We start from the raw sequence: 25,191 nt of genomic DNA, 5'->3' as shown, positions 1-25,191 counted from the left end.
TAAAGCCATACAGTCACTTATCAATAAGACTTAAAATTAGGTCTAATTGAAAACAAATCCTAAAAGACTCATCAATCATCAAAAAAACAAAATGAAACAAAATTTTAAAAATGGGCATTCCATCACTGGCTCTACACTAATTTTCATTATAAAATGCTGATTTCTGAACTAATTAAGATAGAAGAAAAACAATATAATCTATTTAAGCTGACTGGGAACCAGAATTTACAGCCAATGCATTAGTATACCAAGGATTTGAGCACTTTCATCCAATAGTTTAAAAACATTAGATGATTTCAAATCAAATTTACCTCATGTTCTCCATCATTTTCATCATCATCCTCTTCTTCATCATCACTGTCAATTACAATGACATCATCTCCTTTGCCTTGACCATCCTGGGATGAAGTTGTTGTCTGCTGATCTGATTGAAGTGGCCCAAGATCTATTTGTAGAGACTGAGAGGTTTCTTCACTGTCTTCCATAGGTGTATAATCTCCCTGGGTAACTCCCTTTAAAAATAAAAAAGTTAAAAACGAATTAAGAGCCCTATAAACATACATTATAGGTCAAAGTAAAGAATAATGAGTACTTATGGACTAGCAGCATTTAAGTTAATTTTTTTTTTTTTGAGACAGAGTCTCGCTCTTGTCACCCTGGCTGGAGTGCAATGGTGCTATCTCAGCTCACTGAAACCTCCGCCCCGCTGGGTTCAAGCGAAATTCTCCTGAGTAACTGGGACTATAGGCACCACCCCCCCACGTCTGGCTAATTTTTTGTATTTTTATTAGAGACAGGGTTTCACCATGTTGGCGAGGCTGGTCTCGAACTCCTGACTTCAAGTGATCTGCCCGCCTTGGCCTCTCAAAATACTCGGATTACAGGTGTGAGCTACCTCAGCCAGCTACATTTAATTTTAAAAATGGTATTTCAAGTATTTTTGAAGAAAGAAGATGAACCTTTGAGTTTCCTTAATGTCTTCCTACAGAAGAATTATCATAAATCTTATTGGTTAATACTCCAATAAGAAAAAGAGAAAAAAATATAAACAAATATTTGTGCATTCAAAACTACTAGTGTGATATCGTATATCAGTGCTGTGAGACAGGAATATGCCATGTAATTTTAAATTTTTTAGTAGCCACTTAAAAACAGGTGATTAATAATATACTTAACTAATATATCCAAAATATTATTTCAACATGTAATAAATGTAAAAATTATTAACCAGATATTTCACATTTTAAAATTTCTACTAAGTCTTCAAAAATATGATGTATATTTTATATTTGTATCAATTTGGACAGCCATATTTCAGTTGCTCAATGGCCAGTGCGGTTAGTGCATAATACAGCTGCAGACCAAAGTCAGAAAAGAAAAAAAAAATACTCATGGGTCTGCAATGTTTAAAGAGAAGGTTTTCCCAAACTAGAACTAATTTGGAAACGCAGTGAATAAATAAGCTATTACCACTGTCTTTTTACAAAGAAAAGCACTGAATACATAAGTTATTATCATTGTCTTTTTACAAAGAACTTCTTCCCTCCCCAAAACTCCAATTATTCCAAGCCTTCAAACCAAAATAAATATATCAGATACTAAATAATTCCTTGCTCAATCTATTTCCACAATTCTATTTTGTTAACTACTGAAATAAACTATTATTTTAACTTCATTTATAATATTTACTATCAAAAGTTAAATGTCTTTTTGGCTTAAGAACTCACTAAAATCAATTTTTTATACAAGCCAGCAACAGTATCTTTTAAACTAAGACATTCATAAAAAATTACATATGCCATAATGGAAAAAATGAGTAAGTCATGGTATAATTTAAAAAGTGCCTCAAAGTGACATGCTTATTTCAGAAAAAGCAACACTTGTAAAGAACATTTGCTTCACTGTCAGAAAATCAGAAAAACGAACTGTTACACATTCAGTAGACAATGCTAGAGGGGTGGAATAAAAATCCAAGTGGTATTTTGGAGTCACAGACAATTTTGCCAGTTTCAAGAAAAAGCTTTTGCAGAAGATTTCAGTATAATTTAACCAAGTCTGACAAGAAGGCAGAAATTAATATCTTATTATTTTCAAATTGTTATGTTCTTCAGAAACAATGCTCTCTGAAGAATAGATGAAAAAGATATCATTTATAGTACGCGCTGAATAACTTATTTAAAATGCTTGGGTCCGGAAGTGTTTCAGATTTTGGATTTTTTAGGATTTTGGAATTTTTGCATATCCATAATGAGATATCTATAAGATCCAAGCATAAATGCAAAATTCATTTATGTTTCATATACACCTTATACACACAGCCTGAAGTTAATCTTACACAATATTTTTAATAGTTTTGTGTATAAAATGAAGTTCTGTTTTGACTGTGGCCCATCACGTGAGGTCAGGTGTGGAACATTACACATGTGGCTTGCAATGTTGGCACCTAAAAAGTTTTGAATTTTCAAATTAGGGATGTTCAACCTGTACTACATAATCATCTGAAGATTTAGTTTAGTGTTTTCAGTCAAAGAAAGCTGGTAAAATTAACTTGCAAAATTAATGCAGCTAAGAAATTAACATTTACTTGCGATATGGCTATTTATGGTTAGCTTGAGACAATTCCTTAATTTTACATGATAAAATAATTATAGCATAAGATGATCCAGAAAGTTTATTCAGAGAAAAGTACTGTTTCAAGCTTAGGACAGTTGAAAACTACACAGCCTGGGTTTGAATCTGAGCTCCAATGCTACGTGAACTTCGGTACACTACTTTATCTGGGTATCAGTTTCTGTAACTATGAGGTATAATGAAGATTAAATTAGTTAATAGATAAAAATTTCTTAGATCAACATTTGGCATATAGTAATGAGTTCTGTGTTAAATATTGATATTTAATTACTATCATATATTGTGATTTGAGAGACCAAAATAGATGCCATTTTGTCAACTAAGACAAACCCTAAGGTTAAGGAAACAAAAGTTACCCGTAGGTCCAGGGTTCAGGGCCTGTCTGGCATGGTAAATTTCTAAATTCGTATGGTTACAATAAAAAAAATAGGCCTTTGCTAAACTCCTCTAACTGGAGCTATCGGGCAAGTTATCAGACTCCTATCTCTGATTTACAATCCAGACCACTGCAACTCTGTAGAGAGCACTGGCAAGCAACTGCAGACACCTTAAGTTAGTTTCAACCTGCTTAAAAAGGCTGCGCGCAAACTGTCTTTGCGTCCTGTAGTTCACCTTTTGTTCACTCTTCAGGTAAAGAGCGAAATTCCAGCTTATTTTCATGCTAAAACCCTGCCCCAAAGTGAACATGGGATGTATATTATATATATTTACCTACTGTGCACATGCTCAGCTCCCCTCATAAATATGTATAGCGTTTCCCCAAAACCTGCTGAATATGTATGACTCTATTGTGTAATAAGGACCCTGTGAGGCATAAAACCACACCTGTCCCTGCCCTGTGTGAAGACAGAACACCTTTGGTCCATGCTGGAGACTATTTCTTCCTCATTAGCAAAATGATATCACTAATAAAGCTCTCCTTTCTATTAAACACTATTTAGCCACCCTGGGGGCCTTCTCGATGACAATATGAATTCTCATTTTGTGGGACAGAAGGAAGAAAAGAAAGTAATAATATTCTGAGTGCCTAATATGTGGCAGGTACTACTTTAGGTATTTTACAATCCTAAAAATTATATTTTTTGACAAATGAGACAATGCAGGGAATTAATGACATGCTTACAGTCACAAAGCTTCCTAGTGGTGGAGCTAGGAATGACACCTCATGCTTTGTAACTTCAGAGTCTATATTCTCTCCGCTAGTAAAACTGCTCTAGAGGAACCTCAATGAGAGATCAAAAAATGAAGAGGTGCATAAATGCATTTCCTTTTATGGATTACTTTAATTCTGTAGGGGAAATAATACAGGGGAGTAAGAGAGAACCAGCAAATGGGGCACTATAAATTAACTCAAGATGCAACCAGCACTCTTGTATTCCATGTAATTAAAATAGTGAAAAATCTTGGCTCACAACTCTAAAAAATCTGGAAATCTGTGCTATATATGAACAAAAACATTTCTTTAATACAAGTTTAGAAGGCAGTACAATATACTCATAGGAGTAAAAGAAGACTCTGCAATGATTAATTCTAGTAGTATTTCATTAAATATAATAAGAACAAGTAAAAAAAAAAGACCAAATAATCTTTCAATTTGTCAAAGCTAATTTCATTCACGAAAAGCAACAGTTTGCTACTTTAGGTATGTTTTTACTTACTTCTCCAATGGAATCTTGAGAATCCTGGTTGTATACCTGAGTCTCTACCTCTCCATCAGTACTTTCTTCTGCCATAACTTCTTCCTGTATCATAATACACTAATATATTAACCATATCAGTGTAGCAGATGAAGGGTTACCTGTTTTTGTTAGTTCTCTCATTTGAAAAAACTCTTCAAATCTATAATTTTATGAAACTATAGAAAAATAAAAAAATTTATTTAAAAATTATAATCACATTCCTCCTCAGTATATACAAAGTAAGGTTTATGAACATTAATACACGCTAATACAATTAATTTAGTAGCCTTAATGTTTGATTTGAAACCTGCTTCATTACAATTTAATCTTAACAACAAAAAGGAATATAATTTTGGCTAATCTTAGAAAAAGATAGCAGGTAACAGATGTCCATGAGACTTAGAAACTTTGAGATGAAATTCAACTTATTTATTTTTTTTGCTTTTGTTTTCTTTATTTCTTTAGTTCTGCACTTTCCCACATTATTGCTACATGAGTGTTAATCCTATGGATACATATTAAAGCTAGTAGACGTCTCAGACAACACTGGACATGAATGAGAGAAATATAAATATTTACCACCTTGTGGGGGGAGGAGGGCTCCATAAAATGCTGTAAACAACGTAACAACTGCTTTTCTTTTTTTCAACTTATGTTTTTATGACTGTTTTTTTTATTGAAATAGAAACAAATTCAATTAAAGATATGCAAGAATATAAAACACTGTTGGTAATAATACCTGGGTTGTCAGTGGAATCTCTGTAGAAAGTTCAATAAAAGTGTTTTCCAGATAATACATTTTGGCCCCAAAAGGTTAATTTTCTTTAGGCTATAACTGAAAAGAGTACCTTAACTCTACTGATAAAAGTTAAAATAGAAAGAACTTTATGCACCTCAGTTCCTACAGGTGTAACACTTTTCAACTTCTTTGGAAGAGGCATTTCCACTGTATCGTCAGAGACTTGGTCTGATGCTTCTATGGTGCTATCCTCTTCCTCTTCACGTGTACGCTTTGGCAAAGAAGAACTGGGGGTAGCCGAAACTTTGAAATTACATAAATCTTGAATTAGAGCATGATAATAACTCAATTTAGATAATTTACCCAATATGGCCACTTAACTAAAGGAGAACACAGTAAACATTTAATTGTACAAATTACTAAAATACAATCAATCAACTCCTAGATCAATGTCCATCAACATAATTTGTTTCTGCTAAGCTACGGGTAAACAAAGAGCAACTTACGCTCTGAGTCAATGTTTTTATACCAACCCAAGCTTTGCTTAATAAAGCCAGCCAATTTTTACAATGTATCTGATTCACTGAGATTGTACTAATATGTTGTTATCTACAAAGTTTACATGGGACCTTCTATAAAACTCAGGACTCCTTGAATAAGAAAAAATGTACACTGTATGTAAATCAGTATATATATAGTCTTATCTTAGGTGTCTTTTAGTCCTCAGGACCTCCGTTAAATTATTTACAATATGTTTTGTGTTAATATGTAAAACCAGTAAAAAAATAACTGGAGGGGGAGAATCATCTTAATGACAAACAACTAATTTAAAATAGTCATATTCAGTGGTAAACATGAAATAAAATGTTAGCAATATATTCATTCATTCTAATTCCTGGTAGAAAGCAAGTATGCACAAAGAATACTTGTGATACTTATTATGTCCAAGATATTATAATTGCGTAGGTCTATTCTAACTTCATTTGTACAAAGAATACTCAAGATATATATACTCAAGATATACTCAAGATCTTATAAATGCATAGGTCTATTCTGACTTCATTTTAAAATTAATTTTACCTGTGCCAAATACTGCTGTGGAAGTAGAAGGCCGCTCAACTGGTGAACTCTGAACAACCTCTACTATGTTTGAAGATAACTCTTGATTGGCAGGCTCAATCTGAGGATGACTCTGTTGAGTGGGTTGCACAAAAGCTGTAGCCTGTGTTTGTTGCTGAACAGTTAAAATAGGTTGAGAGATAGAAGGCTGGACATTAGGACTAGTAGAACGAACGGATCCACTTGTGCTTCCAAAAACTGGAACATGTTCCACAGGTCCTTCTGACTGCATAGCTGAAAAATAATTATAATGCTGAATATAAGCCTTCTACTTTTATCAAAGCTGAAATTATCCTTCCTATTCTGTGGTACATGTCACCTTTCACACAGATTCTCTTGGCACTTGGTAGACAAATACATTGTGGGTAAAGGTAATGTATTATGTATTTTTATATTCCCTATGTAATTGATATGGTAGCATGTAATAAAATGTTGCCTGAATTAAATAAATAAGTATCTGTAACTGATTTTGCATCTATTCATTTAAATTACTGTTGAATAAAATTAATGAAATTAAGCTCAAAGTAAAATTAGAATTTTTCATTAAGCATCATTTTGCTTTTAATTGCTATAACAGATAGTAAATTTAATTAGTTATATATTTAGTTTATTGGATGTAGCTGAAATAAAACATTCTCTACTTTCACAGCAGAGAAATACTTGAATAATTTACTGAATTCTAACATTTATCGAGATAAGAATCTAAGGAAATATGCAGGTAGCAAAGTTTTACTGAACACCTACTGTGGAGTTAGGTAAAGGGATTAAACAATAAGAAGCCAAGATTTTTGCCCTTGAGGAGCTCAATGTAGTGGAGTAAAAAGCATGTATACCACAGAATAAAATACAGAGTTGTAACTGCTGTAATGAGTAACAGAGTGTCATGGGAAAAAATTGAAGAAAGCAATGAAATGGTCAGTTTCAGTGAGAAAGCAATGTTGGGTTGAGCCAGTAATTCAGTATGATTTTCCAAAGTGGATTTCATATATTCTTTGTGATTACAAGTGAAAATTCTGGTCCTAGAAGTATGTCCTTCAAATATTAAACACCCATTTTTACAATGATGTGACTTCAGCTGTAGTGGATGCTTCATTTATCTTTGAAATTACTGTCATCTTCTCATAATAAATCTAAATAAGCAATCAGTCTAATCAGATCTGTATTATTTTACTAACCTTCCTGTGATTCCACTTGTGTAGTGGGCATCACTGTAGCTGTTGGGGTAGTAGTGGGATTTGTAACAGTTGCAGGTGTAACCATTGGGCGGATACTAGCCCTGGGTGTTGACTTATTTCCAGCCATAGCTGCAGCTGTCACTTTACTTGGAGTAGACACAACAGGAGTTGGCTTGATATTGGCTGTTGGTGGGTCTGATGTGCTGGCACTTATGGAGGAGAAAATGCAAGAATAATTAATAACAAATTATTACGCAAATACTTTTAAAAACACAGTGAGTACAGGTCTCCATTTTTTTGTTCACTAAATATTTCAGAGCCTTATTAAAGCTGTTTTGAATTTAAGCATTAAAAACTATACAGGGAATGCTCCAGAGTGGTGCATCCTGACAATGCAGAATGTATCTAGCTGTTGAATTGCTGAACCCAAGTCTCAGCCCAGCATTTTCTATCTGTCATCATGTAATATCACAGGGAAAATCAGTAGCAGCCTAACTTAGAAACCAACTGTAAACTAAAAGATGAGAGACGTTTTCTCTGTCACAAAGCTTCATCTGATAGGACTGAAAGTATGCTGAAAACAAGCTGGCAAATACATGATATGGTTCTGCAGAGAAAATAACTCTTTAGTGTATGTTTTTACAATAGAATACACAGATTTCTTTTTCCTAAACAGAAAGATCACCAGATATTCCCCGAGCTTTAAAAGAAAATTAACAGACTATGAAATAACTAAAACTCACATTCCTCTTTCACCAGAAGCTGGAGTTGTTTTCAATGTGATCTGTCTCTGCTGTTCAGGGACCTATAAAGAGAAAGCTCTTGATTGTTGTTCCTAGCCCACAAGAGTCCACTAAAAATGCCACAAAAAAATTTTTCATTGTTAATTCTCTCTGCATATGTTGAATTTTAGCCAAAATTCACTGACAGAGGCTCCTATATCACCAAGCACTTTCAAGTAAAATGTACAAAGAAAAACAACTTGTTACTTAAGCAGAATTAGCTAATCACCTTATTAGAAGGTTCTTGAGGCTCATCTCTCTGCTCAAGGTGTCTCTCTTGATGCTCCCTGAGTTCTCTTTCCAAGCGACTAATTCGACCTTCATATTGGGACTTTAGAGCAGTAATACGAACATCCAATTCATCTTTCTGTTGATCTAAGGCTCCATTCCTTTGTTTAAGCTCCTCATTTTCTTTGGTTAGCTGATCTTTTACACCTAAAGAAGTAACCAGGTGATTATATTAATATTATAATCAAACATTTAAAACAACATTTATGCACTTAATTGGCACATGGTCACATCAGATTCTACTACTATAACATCTATATTAGTTATGATACACCATACATCTCAATGAGCAAAGTTCTAAGTACATTTATGTTTTAACTTATTACTAGAATATAAAATATACTTACTCCGACATAAAAATTTACTTTTTCCTAACTAAAATCTCAAAAAGCTAAAGATCCTAGTTAACAGAAGCCCGTTTATATTTCAATGTATCATTCATTACTATTAACTGCAAAATTTTTATTTCATATAATCTACAGCACTGTTTAAAAATAATTCAACAACTTTTAAAATCAAGTAAGTTGTTAGGACATTGTCTTAGAGATCATTTAAAAAAAAATGCTTGTAACAAAATCCAACTGATTTGACATTTTATTTAACTACTCTGCAGACTGATAGGCAAGGCTGAATAAAGCCCTGAGCCTTAAGAACTAGATTCTTCATAAATTTGACATGGTATCTCCCTGAAGAGCTAGAGGGGCCCTCCACCAAATGAGGCACAAAAAAATTCCTGGGCTGGTAAAGATCTTTATGCAGTCTACATAAGGTTTCTAGGCAGCACGGTCTGGGCTCAAAGGATCTCTGTCACAAGGTAGAATTGTTATTCATGAAAGCAGAAGGATAGCAGTACTCCATTATCTACTGCCAGCCAACAATTGAGAAAAATTTCATCATATCAAGGATATCCTCATCACTGGAAAATCAGGATTGCTCTTATTCCTAATATTTAAAGCATGCACACACACACAAACGCCCTTCATAGTAAATACCTTTTATTTCTATTCCATTTAGTTTTAAGCCTACAACACATAATCAACTTTCACTACCAAGTTCAAACTTTAAACAGATATTTACCAGCTAAGTGTGCAATTTTTGACTTTGCTGCTACAATAGCCTTTCTGGTTTTTTCTTCCTTTTCAGTTATCTGTTGTCGGAGCTGCTCCTCCTGTGTGGTTCTATCTTGAAGATCCTGACGAAGTCGTGAAAGTTCAGATTGAAGTTGCACGGTCTGTTCCTGGAGATTTCTTGCTTCTGTCTCTTTTTCAGATAATGTCTTTAAAGGAAAACAAAGTATTCACCATGGAATTCAATCATTTCAATATAAACTGTATGTGGTAGCAACTTAAAAGTATAACTTACTAATTTGCTTTTTAAAAGATTAAATGGAAGTATAAGTATAAAAATGGTGGTCAGACCAACTAAACGCACACTTGAAGATGATTGGGTACTACTTACATACATGAGCCATTCAAAGTAAAAAGAATAAAATTTATCCATTCCCACATGGTAAGAGAAAGTATCAGTAGTTAACACATATTTCTTCAGGTGTATAACAGGAAAGAATTAGGAACAGACTGTTCTCACACTCATACCTTCTGCAGATTCTCTACTTGACTCTCAAGTGATTTTGATTTTGTTTCAGCTTGGTTGAGCGTTTCTTTGAGTTCCTGCATTTCCTGGACTGAAACATGCTGTTCCTGATGGTCTGCAGAGGACTGAGCTGATGTCTCCATAACCTAAGACAACAAACAGTAATAATACACTTACATATTTATATTCAGTAATTCCATTTCTGCAAGTTTGTCTAAGAAAATAATCACAGCTTTGCAAAGAAATTTTATACTTGAAGGTATTCAAAACAGAATTTTCTATGAAACAACTGTAATCTCCAAAAATGGGGAACTAGTTATGGTCTTCCACGTAACTGAATACTAAACAGCTAATCAAAATGATGCATTATAGTTGGATTTTCAACACTTAACTGTATTTTCGTGATAATGAATCAAGTGAAAAAAGCATACAAAAGAATATAAGCGCATAATATTATTTCTTTGGAAAAACACATCGCTTACATATATGAAAAGGGATACTAATGTTCTAATAGTGGCTAAAACAAAGGGGTAGTAATTGTGAATTTTTTTTCTTTATATTTATTTTCTAATCCAACATGAAATAAATACATAATTCTCAACATACAAATTCCTTACCTTCAGGAATTAAAAACAATATTTAGAATCAAAATATAAATATAATAAAGATTTCTGAATTTTTTTGATAGGTGGCTAACATAAACAATTTATTTAAAACTATACAAAACCAGATTAGTCATCATTTTTTAATATACACAATTCTAATTCGCAATGAGTTATAAGAACATAGCTTTGAAAATGGAGAGTATTCGAAAGGTGAAGACTGAATTATCTAGTATTTACCAAAATTTGTGAGTTTATAATGCATTTTCAGACATATTAAAGAACCAATCTTAAAGATATCATATATGCTTACACGAGTTTATTATCTAAAAGCTAATAATATTCAAAATTACAAAGAAATAAGATTTCATAACATTCATCCTAATTTTTTTTTGTAAGAAAAGCTTCTTCAAAATACCTTATCCTGTTGTGCCTTAAGTTCTTCATATTGAGTCTTGTACCTACGTCCAATTTTCTTAACTTGAGTAATAGTTCTGACTTTTTCTTGGATATCAATTATTTTGGCATCTAAGTCCTTCTGGATGGTTTCCTTTTCAGTTCTTACTTTATTTAGATCTTCCTTCAGACTCTGAATTAAGTTCTGGTTGTTAGTCAAAGATGCATTTGATCTTTAAAAAATGGAGGAAAGAAGAAAGATTAAATATATGAGATGTTTTTCAAATTTTGAAGTTCAATGTAACTTTATGTTATACTGCTTTAATAACATTTTTTTTTTGAAAATCCTAAAACATACCCATATACTTCAAAGGTAAGACCTTACGAATTTACAGCCCTTCAGCAAGATCTTATTACATAGGTTTACATGAGCATTTTAGAGATGAGAAAAACAGAGCTACCAATGGTCAAGTAACATGCCCAATTTTACAAGTCAAGTGATGGTACCCAGATTTTAATTCAGACTTGCCTTAAGAGCAAAACCTACCCTCTTTCTACTGCATTGAGTATTGTCAAATTTTTTCTGTAAAAGGGCCAGATAGTAGGTTATGCTTTGCAAGCCACAAAGTGTTTGCTGCATTTTTCTTAAACAATGTTTTAAAAATATAAAAATCATTCTTGGCTTATAGGCTGTACAAAACCAAATCATGGGCCACATTTGCTCTATGGGCTATAGTGTGCCAACCCCTGTACTGTATCCTGAACTGAACTTGAAATCAGATGGCCTGAATTAAGAGTATGGGTTAATTCTGAACTGAACTTGAAATCAGATGGCCTGAATTAGGTAGTCAATCTTTTTGAATCTTAGGCTCCTCATTTTTAAGATTAAAATATAACTCTCCTACTTAACATGCTAGATGGTACTATAAAGAGAATGTACGTATATATATCACAAAAATTTGTAAGTTGTAAAGCAATATATAAATGGGACCATGATATGGACAAATTACAATAAAGCTTACAAAAGGTAAACCAGAAACATTAATTTTAATATTTAATTTCTTAATTTTAAAGGGGCAATACTTTGCTATTAGTTCATGTGAGAAAAAATTAAGACTTACAAGCTTCCCTTGGCCAGGCATGATGGGTCATGCCTGTAATCCCAGCACTTAGGGAGGCAGAAGTGGGAGGACAGCTTGAGCCCAGGAGTTTGAGACCAGCCTGGGCAACAGAGGGAAACACTGTTCTCCACAAAAAGGAACACAAAAGCCAAAGTAATAAAACTCACTTCCCTTATAGAGTCACAAATATAAGCTAACCAAAAGAAAACAAACAAAAAAATACCTCCTTGTAAGTTTTTGATAGCTGTAAATTTAGCTTTAGACTTCTACTGAGTAGCTCTTTAAAAAATAAAATATAGAGAATAATTATGAGGATATTCTCATATATATTTTATATACAAAGGCATAAAATTAAATCACTGCTTGACTCTACAAAGTAGATGGAAGTCAGATATAGGTGCTCTAGCACTTTCCATTCTTTCCAAAACCAGGAGGCAGGCACTTGGGGAGTCATGTAAATAAGTAAAATAAACTTCTTTAAGATTTTATATATTATATATGATTTAAGGCTTCTTTCCATATACCTTGCAATTTCAGCTTTAAGTCTACCAATTTCTTCTGTCAATTGTTGAATACGCTTAGTATGAACTTCCTTTTCAGAAAGGAGCTTCCGATATTCTTCTGTATCTGGATCTTTCTGTTGACTTACTAGATGCTAGAATAACAAAAATGCATACTTGATTTTTTTAGGTTTTATGAAACAAATGTGCTATAATAAAATGGCAGAATATCTGATTATGTTTACATTAGGTGCCCTGCATGTAAAGTAATCAAGCATGGAACTACAAGATACTAAGATCAAACAAAGCTTTGGTTTGTTTGGCTAAGAAGTCTACCCAAAATAGAAGAGGAAAAAAAATCAAATGTCATTAAATGCTCGTTATTTTTTCATATTTGTGAATAAACATTTCATATTAGTTACAATGAAGCCAAATAAAGGGATCTGAAGAATCAAAACTTTCAATATTAAGTACCTAATTTCATTGAAGTAACATTTACAAGAAAAAAAATATAGACAATGCATTACAAGTTAAACACACAAACCTTCTGTAGATGCCAGGTAATGTGCTTCACATTTGTTAAATTTTTATCACACAAAAGGTGATAAGGGAAAACTAAAGCTCCAAGAGGTTAAGAAACTCTCCCAAGTCATATAATATAATAATACATGCAAGGCAGATTTCTAACCTTTTGTTTGAATAAAGGGCTGGAGTTTCTAACCACAGTATGTTACATGGTTTCATCTCCCTAAAAATGTTCCAGTGAACAAGTCTTTTTAAAGTGCTTTAATAAATTCAATAAATTATACAGATTCCTATTTTGCTTTTTTTTTTTTGAGACAGGATCTCCCTCTCTCACCCAGGCTAGCATGCAGTGGCATGATCACAACTCACTGCAGCTTTGACCTCCTGGGCTCAAGTAATCCTCTGACCTCAGCCTCCCAAGTAGATGGGACTACAGGCATGTACCACCACGCCCAGCTAATTTTTAATTTTTTGTAGAGATGGAGTCTCACTACATTGCCCAGGCTGGTCTCAAACTTCTGGGCTCGAGCAATCCTCCCATCTTGGCCTCCGAAAGTGCTGGGATTATAGGCATGAGCCACCATGTCTGGCCTCAGATTTCTATTTTCATGTATAAAAATATTTTAGAGATAAAATGAAAGCCTAAAACTTTAAAATTATGGAAAATAACTGCTTTTTAGAAATATATATAATGTAACCAAAATTTTTTATAAATTGGGTTATAAGTTTAACATCTGTCACATATTTACATGTATTAATAACATAATAGACTTTCACTAATAAACACAATAATTTTCACTAGTTCCTCAAATGTTTTATTCCCCTAAGTTTCCCCTATTATTAAAAACACGTGTTTCCATGTTTTGGAAGAGTTTTAACTGCATTTACCTGGTTACGTGCTTTCCAACGTTTGACATCCTCTTCTAACAGCTTCTTCTCTGCCTGCAACATACCACTTTTCTCACTCAGCTCAGCATTTGCTTCTTGTAAGGGTAAAATATCTAACTCCAGTTTCCTCACCTGAAAATCATGCCAGTTTAACAACAAATGTAAAAATTCATTTATTACTAAAAATAACATGCTTCCACTCTTGATAACCAAGCAACAAACCTTTGCTTGCATTTGCTGTAGATCCTGTTCTAGTCTCTCCTTTTCTTCTCTTAGCATTTTATTGGTCTCCATAACTACATTCATTGTTTCAGTTTTCTTCATCAGTTCTTCATGCTGAGCCATTGTTTTTGCAGTTACCTAAACATTTCAAATAAATATACATACCAACATCTAACAATAGTTGAAAGTCTACCTGTTCCTATGAGCTCAAATCCTCCCTATGACAAAGTAAAGAGGATTTAAGTTTCAACTTTTAGAACTAAAATTTTTGAAAGTTCACGTTTACTTTTCTGTGAGGCATGCTAACTGCAGACTTTAAACAAATACAAGAATTACAAAGATAAAAGTGAAAAGATGCTACAAATCCCACCAACAAAGTATTAACATTAGGTAAAAACATTAATCCAAATCTCTATTTACCTTTCTGTATCTTTTTTTCCTAGCTGCACTAAATTCATTACTTCTAAAATGTTATTCTAATCCTCAGTTTATTCCCTCTTGTTCAGAAATCTCTCTTCATTTTGATCCACTGTTTCATCACTTTGGCTATGAGAAATTTTACTGAATTATCTGTGAAGTGTTTTTTCCTTCTCATAGGTTATAATTATCCATCTTCTGCACTTGGTATTACTTTCTTCCCCCACTATTTTTAAAGCTATAGCATATTTCATGGTTGCCATGCTACACTGTTCATGCTTAGACAGACATTACATTATTATTATTATTATTATTTTTTTTTTTGAGACGGAGTCTCACTCTGTTGCCCAGACTGGAGTCCAGTGGCGTGATCTCAGCTCACTGCAAGCTCCGCCTCCCAGGTTTACGCCATTCTCCTGCCTCAGCCTCCCGAGTAGCTGGGACTATAGGTGCCCGCCACCATGCCCGGCTAATTTTTTTGTATTTTTAGTAGAGACGGGGTTTCACCATGTTAGCCAGGATGGTCTCAATCTCCTGACCTCGTGATCCACCCGCCTCGGCCTCCCAAAGTGCTGGGATTACAGGCATGAGCCACCACGCCCGGCCCATTATATTATTTTTTATATAATCTATGTTACTTGTTGACTCTCTTTTTCCTGTATTTAAGAGTTGGCTTCCCCCTATGAACTTGTTCGTGGGCAGGCATTTTCTAGTATTTACTTTCTATAGCCCAAAGGAATAAAAAAGAAAGCAGAAAAGACTGAACAATATGCAGTCTTTGTTAAAGACTCTGATTCTGTCCCTTTTCCTCCAACTATTAACTCTATTGAACTGGAGGCTCTATTATTTCCATGGTGAGATACATTTGAATTAAACAGGATATAATTCTGGAACCTTTAGCTTTTGCTGAACACATAAATCCCATAAACTTCATTATTTACTTTTCCCTGTTCAATGGTTTCTTCTTAACAGTCATTTTGACTACGCATCAGTAAAAAGAAGGTAAATGTTTTAAGATATTAATTTCCTTCCTTCTAGATGTGGGGGTATATTACTGTAGCTCCTAAGAATGAAGTAACTCAACAATAAGCTTTGGGTGGTACTGTGGGGTAAGGAGTCAAGCTTGTGTTACTACCAGCCATTTCACTACCACAGCTTCTTTTCCTTTAGTTGTTAGTTTTTACTAGTTTTTGCTCCTTGGGTGAGAAAGATACTCTGTAGCAGTTTAAATCACTTTATCCTAGAATGACTATCCACATGTATAAACCAAAACTATAATAAATTAAGATAGCTGGAATTTATTAAGCACCCACTACATACCAGACATGCTTCTAAATGCTTCATGTGCACAAACTCAATTAATCCTCATTATTATCCAAATATTACAGATGAAGAAACTAAGAGCAGGGAAGTTAAACAATGTACCCAAGGCCACAGCTAATGGTATGAAGCTAGAATCTGAAACCAGGCAGTTTGGTTACAGAGCCTTTACTTTTAAGCACTATACTATATTAGCGTTTAACAAATGCTTAATGAATTTACAAGTTTAGAAGAATGCTTACTTCGAGTTAAATTTTACGTTACGTTAAATGGTAGAGATATAAATGAGTGCTTCTCTTTTGATTTAACAAGTGCTTTCTTAAAGCTTAGTACACCTACCTGGACTTTCTCCCTTTCAGCATTTAGACTATCTTGCAGTTCCTGCAGCTCTCTTTCTAAAAGTTCAACCCTTTGTCGATAACGCAGACTCTCAACCTGAGCCACCTCAAACCTAGTTTCAGCAATTTCTTTTTCTCGTCGTATAAATCTACAAAAATACAGATATTAAAATTTTATGTGAATTTTAAAAAGCCAACATCTCAAAACGTGGGTAATTTGGTAAGATGACAAAAATCATTGACTATTACATGTTTTCATTAATAATAAATAATAATGGGAGATGCATTTCTATTTTCTTTTATAGACACTGGCTTTAGAATGTTTATCTCTAAAATGATCTGAAAGGAATTCAGTTTTTCAAGAGAAAACTGCTCTAGTTCTTACTATCAGATTCAACTTTAAAGTCACTTGTTTAATATGTGTAAATGTTAAAAGTTATGAGTTTTTTGACAAATAAAAGAATGAACTTTATATCAAAATCATGTATAATCTTTCTCTGATTTATGCATTTGTAGTTTCATTTCATAGTTGTTATACCACAGAAATGAAGCAGTAAAAACATGATTTACCTGAGAATTTCCAAAATTTGTTCTTGAGATTTTCCTTCTTCACTGAGAGATACATTCAGTGGACCTTGTACACCTTCCTTCACAGAGGCAACGACCTTGTCACTTAATTTTTCGATCTGATCATGAAGTAATCTGTTTTGTTTCTCCAGATCTTCACAGCGACATACACATTTGGAAACTTCATCCTGCAAGCCAAGAGTCTATCACAATAGCAGATTTTTCAATGCCCATTTTAAAAAAACAACTTGGCCAGGCGCGGTGGCTAACGCCTGTAATCCCAACTACTTGGAAGGCTGAGGCAGAAGAATTGCTTGAACCCGGGAGGCGGAGATTGCAGTGACCCAATATCACGCCATTGCACTCCAGCATGGGTGACAGAGCGATGCTCCATCTCAAAACATTAAAAAATAAATAAAACAACAACTCTTTCAGTTAGTCAGAACATTCTATTCAGATTTACAATAATACCTTTAACATTCTCTCTCTTTCCTCCCAAGATGCTTTACACTCCAACAACTGTGATTCTGCTTTCTGTGTTGTTTCTTCCAAATGCTGACGGACTGATGCCATTTTTGAAACCTGCTCCTTCGCAGCTTGTAGAGCTTCAACATCAGCAGCATGCAGCATCAATTCTCTCTCATACTTATTCTGAGCTTCCACAGCTATTTTAGCCTATAAGAAATTATTACCCAATTGATACCAAAGATTAAAAATCCATAAAACTAGTTGGCACTTGTCCAAAGATACACATTGGACTTTTTAAATAATAAAAGTAAAGACAATCTAAATGTAGCAAAATAAGAAAATAATTAAAAGTTAATGCTTTAGCTATTTAATATTATAAAACTGTCAGAAATGAAACTTAGAAGACTGTAGCAATTTGGACAAACTTTTTGATATAAGAAGCTAAACATAGCTCAGCTATATAAATACTAAATTATAGATCCATTGATTTTAATGAAATTTACTTTGAAGCATTTCTTCCCTGTATTACATTTTAAAATAGCAATATACATGTTACATATATATAGGCAATAAAGAATAGTAAGCAAATGAATAGCTCATAACATGACACCCAACTTAAAATAAGAACATTACCAATATGCTCAAATGTACTCCTATCCCATCCTACCATTTTAGTAACTCTGACTCCTGAATTGTTTTATCATTATCTGTTCATAAAAAAATTATAAAAAGCTTCAACACTATGTGCACATACATATATACACTCAAAATAATGATACTTTTTAAACATTTTATAAATAGTATATAGATATCTGTGCAAACTTGGTAATGCATTAACAATGTTATCAAGAGGTTCTTGTTTTAAGGAAAGGTTGCCTCTAATGAACTGTATCTATAATTTTATAATCAGATCTAGTGAAGGACAATAGTAAAATAATCTTCGCAAATGAGAGCCAAGTACAAATTTTAGTCTCCTATTCCTGTTTTTGTTTTCCCATTGTCAAGATTGCTTTGTTAATAAATATTGCCCTATGTATTTATTTTTAGCCTTCATCTATACTTTTCAATTTGTCTTGTCTAAGTTCCACAAAAGTGGAAATTATCTTGAATTTCTGCAAGGTCCACCAGTTCTCATAATGCATAAATATACTTCAAGAATCATTCTCTAGGATCAAAGCTCATTTCTCAATAATTGGCTATACTTACTTGTTCCTGACAGTCACGTCTGGCTTGCTGCTCATTACTTAAAGCTGTGCTTGCTCTCTGAAGAGCTTCTTGTACTTCATTCTGAACACTAGAAAGTGTTTTCTTCAATTCAGATAACTAAGTAGAAAGAACAAGATTAAAACCAAAATTAATTGCAAACTTACTTGGAAAATACTGTATGGTGGTGTTACTAAACTGAAGTCTCATTTTTTAAGACCCAATTAGCCCAAAAAACTGCTGCTAAATTTAAAATGCTTACACCCTGATATAATCCATTTTGCAACTCCATATCCATTCCCTAACATTTGCAAAAGTCAAGTCTCCAGTAGGGGCTTTTAAAAAGAACCACTGATACCTATTTCTGTAAAGTAGTCTAAAAATTTCAATAGGAAATGTATATAGAGGTACAGAAAAGAGTAAAACATAAAACTAAAATTTTGCCTATGTGTTCAATAAATTTCTGTCGAGATGAACTGAATGGCAACTAATGACTTAGTTAAAAGAATTCAAATCCTTACAAGTAAAAAAAAAAAAAATATATATATATATATGGTTAACCTATTCACCTGTTGTTCCATGCTCTCTATGGCTCTTCTTTTATCATCCTGAAGTTCTTGTTTTTCCTTCTCTACTTCCATCAACTTCTTTTCCAACTGTGTCTGAAATTCAGCTGACTCTTTTAAACGAACTTCAATATTCTTACGCACTTCTTCTGTCACCTTTACCATATTACAAACAGTAGGATATAAAAATTACACACATTTAAAGTCATACAATTATTTTCTCCAAATCAAAACTAATTTGAGAAGTAATAATGTTTGTTGTATATTAAAAAAAGAATCCATCGAAGGTGATTAGAAGATTCAACAACAAGCAAAAACACCATATAAATCTACAAGCATTTACCTTTCAACTTGGCTACCGGCCATTTTTCTCTTTTGAAATGAAATTTCCAATCTCTCATTTCTCCCTCAATCCTCATATCCACTTGCCAAATCCATCTATTCTACAATCTAAAGGTATTTTCCTCACATATTTTGATTTCTTTACAACGATGTCAACCACAAAAGGATCTTTTAAAATTGAAGCCCTAGACTATTGCTACAGCCTTCAAAATGAACACTGTATCTTCCAATCTACCACATTAATTTTCTAACCAAAAAAAAAAATCTGATTATGACATGTTAAAAAAATCAATGGCTCTTAATAAACCTACAGAATATAATTTAACATGATATTCAAAACCTTTCACATTTGATTATCAACTACATTTATAACTGTATCCCCTCACTACTCACTTTACAAATTGTCATCTTCTGAAGCCTTTCTACCATGGCTGAGGGTTCCCATTACATGAAATACATTTCTACACTATTTGCCTATACAGATACCTTCATTCAAGGCTTTGCCTGCACAAATGCCATCTCTCTTGTGAAGGCATGCATACTCAGAAGACAAATAACAATCCCTACCTCTCATTCTCCTCAACATTTGATCTGGACCATTCCTACAGCAAGGATAACCTCCTTGCTTCATGAATTTTGTGTGTTTTTGTTTTATCTGGCTTATGAGACTCAAGTACTTTCACAAGGTTAAAGGCAATGATCCTGGTCTAATTCATACCAGTGCCTTACAAAGCAGTCCTCTAGTTACTAAAAACAAAGTTAACAAATGTGTTGAGATTGAATTCTGAGTTCAGAATTATACATACCTGTTTTTCCTTGTTCAGGGATTCTTCTAAACTAGTAACCATTGCTCGATATTGTTCCACATTGCTCGTACTTGTTTTGAGTCTCTCCTTTAAGTCATTCACCTGCTCTTCTGTCTGTCTTAGCTGACTCACAAGATCATCCACATCTTCTTTGTTGCTAGGCTGACCTAAAAGATATAACAGCTCTGTTAAAATTAACATTTTCAATAGTATTAGAGATGACTGTTATAAAGAGCTTATGAAATTAGCATTAAGGTTCAAATACAGATATATTTAGAAAGTATATTTCAATCCATGCCAAATACCAAAATAAAAGCAGGTACTTGGTTATGTTACTTCCTCAAAAACAAAAAAATTCAAATATTAATAATTTAAATCTGTTATAAAAATTAAGAAAAGGATAGTCAAAAGAGAACAATCAAATACTTCCACTAAACTGAGTTAGCTATATGAGGAAATGACAGAATTCTTAATTTATTAAATGTTACGGGAAGTCAGGGAACCCGAACGGAGGGACCAGCTGGAGCCGCAGCAGAGGAACGTAAATTGTGACAATTTCATCTTAATATGGACATTTATCAGTTCTCAAATAATACTTTTATAATTTCTTATGCCTGTCTTTAATCTGTTAATCCTATTATCTTCCTAAGTTGAGGATGTATGTCACCTCAAGACCACTGTGATAACTGTGTTAACTGTACAAATTGATTGTAAAACATGTGTGTTTAAACAATATGAAATTAGTGCACCCTGAAAAACAACAGAATAATAGCAATTTTTATGGAACAAGGGAAGACAACCATAAAGTCTGACTGCCTGCGGGGTCGGACAAAAAGAGACATATTTTTCTTCTTGCAGAGGGCCTATAAACAGACGTGCAAGTAGGACAGATATCGCTAAATTCTTTTCCTAGCAAGGAATATTAATACCCTGGGAAAAGAATTCGTCCCTGGGGGGAGGTCTATGAACAGCCACTCTGGGAATGTCTGTCTTGTGTAGTTGAGATAAGGACTGAGATAAGCCCTGGTCTCCTGCAGAACCCTCAGGCTTACTAGGGTGGGAAAACTCAGCCCTGGTAAACTTGTAGTCAGACTGGTTCTCTGCTTTCGAACCCTGTTTTCTGTTGTTTAAGATGTTTATCAAGACAATACATGCACCACTGAACACAGACCCTTATCAGTGGTTCTGCTTTTGCCCTTTGATCTTTGTTAGATCTTTATCAGTGGTTCTGCTTTTGCTCTTTGAAGCATGTGATCTTTGTACCTACTCTCTGTTCTTACACTCCTTCTCCTTTTAAAACCCTTAATAAAAACTTGCTGGTCTGAGACTCAGGTGGGCATCACAATCCTAGATATGTGATGTCCCCCCTGGCGGCCCAGCTGTAAAATTCCTCTCTTTGTACCGTCTCTATTTCTCAGCCAGCCAACACTTATGGAAAATAGAAAGAACCTACGTTGAAATACTGGGGGTGGGTTCTCCCAATAATTAAACATTATTTACTCTAAAACACTAAATCTTAAATCTAAAATTTAGCCCAATTTTTATCCTAAGTACATAAAATAGGCAGAAAACTGTAAACTAGAAAGAATGTTTTATCACATGATATCAACAGGAAAGTATATAATTATTTACTAGATAATTATATACCCATTATTTACATGGATCAGATATTTATGTGTCTGTATATATGGACAGATACAGAGAGATGCTTCTCTACTCCCAGTGGGTCACATCCCGATAAACTCATCATAATTTGAAACTATCATGAGTTGAAAACGCATTTAATATACCTAACTCACTGAACACCATAGCTTAGCTTATAGCTTAGCCTAGACTACCTTAAATGTGCTCAGACACTTACATTAGCCTACAGTTGGGCAAAATCATCTAACACAAAGCCTGTTTTATAATGAAGTGTTGAGTATCGCATGTAATTTACTGAACAAATACTGAAGTAGTTTCTACTGAATGTGTACTGCTTTTGCACCATAGGTTGAAAAACTGTGTAAATCAGAAAGTCTGCATACAATTATTAGTTATTTATTTCCCTTGTGTTAAGAAATAAAACTGGTCAGGCACTGTGGCTCACGCCTGTAATCCCAGTACTTTGGGAGGCCGAGGCAGGCAGATCACAAGCTCAGGAGATCGAGACCCTCCTGGCTAACATGGTGAAACCCTGTCTCTACTAAAAAAAAAAAAAATACAAAAAATTAGCTGTGCGTAGTGGCGCACCTGTAGTCCCAGCTACTTGGGAGGCTGAGGCAGGAGAATGGCGTGAACCTGGGAGGCAGAGCTAACAGTGAGCTGAGATCGTGCCACTGCACTCCAACCTGGGCAACAGTGCAAGACTCCGTGTCAAAAAAAAAAAAAAAGAATTAAAACCATATAGAAAGATTATCAAGACACAAAGGCTCTGAACTTGATGTATTTAAAAAGGGAAGCAAAATCTATGAAACAAATCTTTTACCTGAGGCTACCAACGAGCAAATATTGGGAATACTGCTTTAAAGGAGATCACAAATCAACTCATTCTTTAAGAGAAACTTATTCTTGCAGATTTGGTATGCAACCTTATTTCCAAGGGGCCTGGGTTAAAAAATCAAACAACCCTCTTCAGAAAGAATAATTTTTAAAGTATCAATAAATAGTTTCAAGAATTAGAAAACTGGGTACATACCATGATCAAATGCCAAGCCGAACTATTCTGAATCTTTTAAGACAGCAAATTTACTAGTTTAGGCCCAAAACTGAGTACCACTATATAAACAAAAAGTTGGGGTTTTTGTTTGTTTCATTTTACTAGCATTCACAAAGAATAAGGCTATTTACTGACAGGATATATTATAATCCTAAGAAGTACTTATTTATTTACAATTATATTGGTCTACTTATTTTATTTACCTTTACCAGTTCTCTGTGAAGACTGAGAAGCAAGTTGGACTTCCATATTACTGAGGTGCTGTTTCAATGTGGCAATTTCTTTTTGAGCATTTTTTAATAGTTCTTTTGTGTTAAGATGAAGATTTGTCTCTGTATCCAGTTGTCTCTTTGTATCTAAAAGTTGAACCTATAAAATACATTAACCTTATAACACTCTTTAGGTTCCTAAGTAACTAAAGGTTCAAACTATCTTTTTATAGACCTTTGGAGCTTGGCCAAGAGAGAGTAATAGAAAACAGATTTACCGTCACACCTGAAACAGCCAAAAAACCCAGACAAAACACATGAAACAACTGAGATCCCTGAGACAGAAAACAAAAGAGGTGAACCTTAGATTGCCTTGGTTTACTGATTTAAAAGTTTCCAGGCTATGACACAGGGAAGAGGAAATGAGGCAGAGCCCAAGAGACTCTCTGAATTGAGAACACAGATCTGAGAGTCCAGGGAGACCAAAGCAGCTCAAATTTGTAAGACAGAATATAAGACAGGAGACTTGCACACATAGAGTACCCTGGAGCTCTACAGAGGGTCCTCCTTAAATATTCATCAGAGTAGCGATCGCTGCAAATATATAAGGAGCTTACCCCAGACAGGGGAAGAACTGTCCAAAGGAATTAAGAGTGAAGAATACCTGTCACTCAAAGAAAGTCAAGAATAATGCCTGTTCCGCAGCCAGACTAAAAAAACCCCACAATTGCAATGGACACTGGCACTAGTACTCATGAAAGTATTGGCCTCAGTTCCAGAATGCACACTGCTCTGGGCCCACCTAAACATCATAAAAGGCAAAAGTCAAAAGAATCAAATCATTTTAAATTAACTTTACTGCATCTCAGAACAAAGCTCAAGAAGATTTAAAGGAATACAAAAATATTCAGCACCCAACATGGTAAAACTCACAATATATGGCACCCAATAAAAAAATTACTGGGTATAGAGTGAGGCAAGAAAAACTTACAAAGTTTTTCAAAATCATGCTTCATCTTGGTTGGCAGACTGTCCACACACCAGATTAATTACTGAACATAAACACACTACAGAAATTTAGAACTCTGATGGACTCACATCTAGATTTCTAGTAAGTGTATGCCTTTGTTCCACCTCATTTTCCAACTTCTTCTTTAGATGAGAGATCTCATGTTCCAGTTTTTCTATCTGGTTATTAAGCCTTTGTTTGGTTTCTGTTTCAGATCGCTCCAGTATTCCCTAAAGCAAAGAAAAGATTTTTGGTTATGCTTAAGAAAAAGACAATACAAAAAAATAAAAATTGAAGGCAAGAAAGAATTACAGTATTACAACCCATTTCTACATGAAGCAGCTAAAATCTACACTATTTATCAAGAAAGTATTCTGGTATTTTTCATATTAAAACATCTATTATACAGGAAAGAGATGGATTATAATCATCATTCAGATTTCCCAAAGTTTTAAAGAAAATAAAAACCAAAGAATTAATCTTACAAATAGTAAAACTGCACAGGACACTGCAAATATACCTGAGGACTTACCAATGTATGGTTTCAATCAATTCTCTTTCAATATTTTATTTAAAATACTGAAATGTCTTAATAAACTCCAAAATTCAATGATCATAATGCATGACAAAAGTGATGGATAAATTTTCTAATTAAGGAAATTGAGAGGATACAAAAATAATCTAAATTTGACTTTTACACATTTTTTCTACATAGGCTTTCTATTTGGTTACCTGAATTGTTTGCAGATTAGTTAGCAGTAAGTTTTGCCCCCTTTGTTCAGCTAACAAAGACTCTCTTTGCTGAGAAAGACGAACTTCAGACAATTTAAGCATTTCCTTTTCCTTCTTCAAATTTTCTGCTCTTACCTAAACATAAGTAGAAATGAAATAAAAATGCTGAAAAACATGGTGTCAAATGTATTAAGATTATAAAATTAAAATGATTCATACATCACTACTTTTTTTTAATGCTCTTACAGACTATACC

The 25,191-nt window shown here is 33.9% G+C and overlaps 1 protein-coding gene across 2 annotated transcripts in view; it reads right to left on the bottom strand.

Moving 5' to 3' along the window:
- TPR (translocated promoter region, nuclear basket protein) overlaps nucleotides 1–25,191 on the bottom strand; it is a 68,920-nt gene that overhangs the window by 12,924 nt on the left and 30,805 nt on the right. For both annotated transcript variants that reach the window (XM_055234976.2, XM_055234977.2), the window contains exons 20-41: nucleotides 24,936–25,070; nucleotides 24,293–24,433; nucleotides 23,189–23,354; nucleotides 20,288–20,454; nucleotides 19,143–19,295; nucleotides 18,577–18,693; nucleotides 17,374–17,577; nucleotides 16,906–17,090; nucleotides 16,337–16,484; nucleotides 14,261–14,398; nucleotides 14,039–14,170; nucleotides 12,650–12,780; nucleotides 11,027–11,237; nucleotides 10,009–10,152; nucleotides 9,491–9,689; nucleotides 8,355–8,560; nucleotides 8,087–8,148; nucleotides 7,344–7,552; nucleotides 6,130–6,402; nucleotides 5,204–5,352; nucleotides 4,290–4,373; nucleotides 312–512 (exon numbers count right to left, since the gene is read on the bottom strand). In XM_055234976.2, coding sequence (XP_055090951.1) covers nucleotides 312–512; nucleotides 4,290–4,373; nucleotides 5,204–5,352; nucleotides 6,130–6,402; nucleotides 7,344–7,552; nucleotides 8,087–8,148; nucleotides 8,355–8,560; nucleotides 9,491–9,689; nucleotides 10,009–10,152; nucleotides 11,027–11,237; nucleotides 12,650–12,780; nucleotides 14,039–14,170; nucleotides 14,261–14,398; nucleotides 16,337–16,484; nucleotides 16,906–17,090; nucleotides 17,374–17,577; nucleotides 18,577–18,693; nucleotides 19,143–19,295; nucleotides 20,288–20,454; nucleotides 23,189–23,354; nucleotides 24,293–24,433; nucleotides 24,936–25,070 — 3,555 coding nt within the window. The remainder of the gene's footprint in view (nucleotides 1–311; nucleotides 513–4,289; nucleotides 4,374–5,203; nucleotides 5,353–6,129; nucleotides 6,403–7,343; nucleotides 7,553–8,086; nucleotides 8,149–8,354; nucleotides 8,561–9,490; nucleotides 9,690–10,008; nucleotides 10,153–11,026; nucleotides 11,238–12,649; nucleotides 12,781–14,038; nucleotides 14,171–14,260; nucleotides 14,399–16,336; nucleotides 16,485–16,905; nucleotides 17,091–17,373; nucleotides 17,578–18,576; nucleotides 18,694–19,142; nucleotides 19,296–20,287; nucleotides 20,455–23,188; nucleotides 23,355–24,292; nucleotides 24,434–24,935; nucleotides 25,071–25,191) is intronic.

This window comes from Symphalangus syndactylus, chromosome 19 (genome assembly GCF_028878055.3).
Source record: "Symphalangus syndactylus isolate Jambi chromosome 19, NHGRI_mSymSyn1-v2.1_pri, whole genome shotgun sequence".
In the NCBI taxonomy this organism is placed as follows: Eukaryota; Metazoa; Chordata; class Mammalia; order Primates; family Hylobatidae; genus Symphalangus; species Symphalangus syndactylus.
Note: the sequence above shows the minus strand (reverse complement) of the source record. Positions and strands in the feature narration are given on the sequence as shown.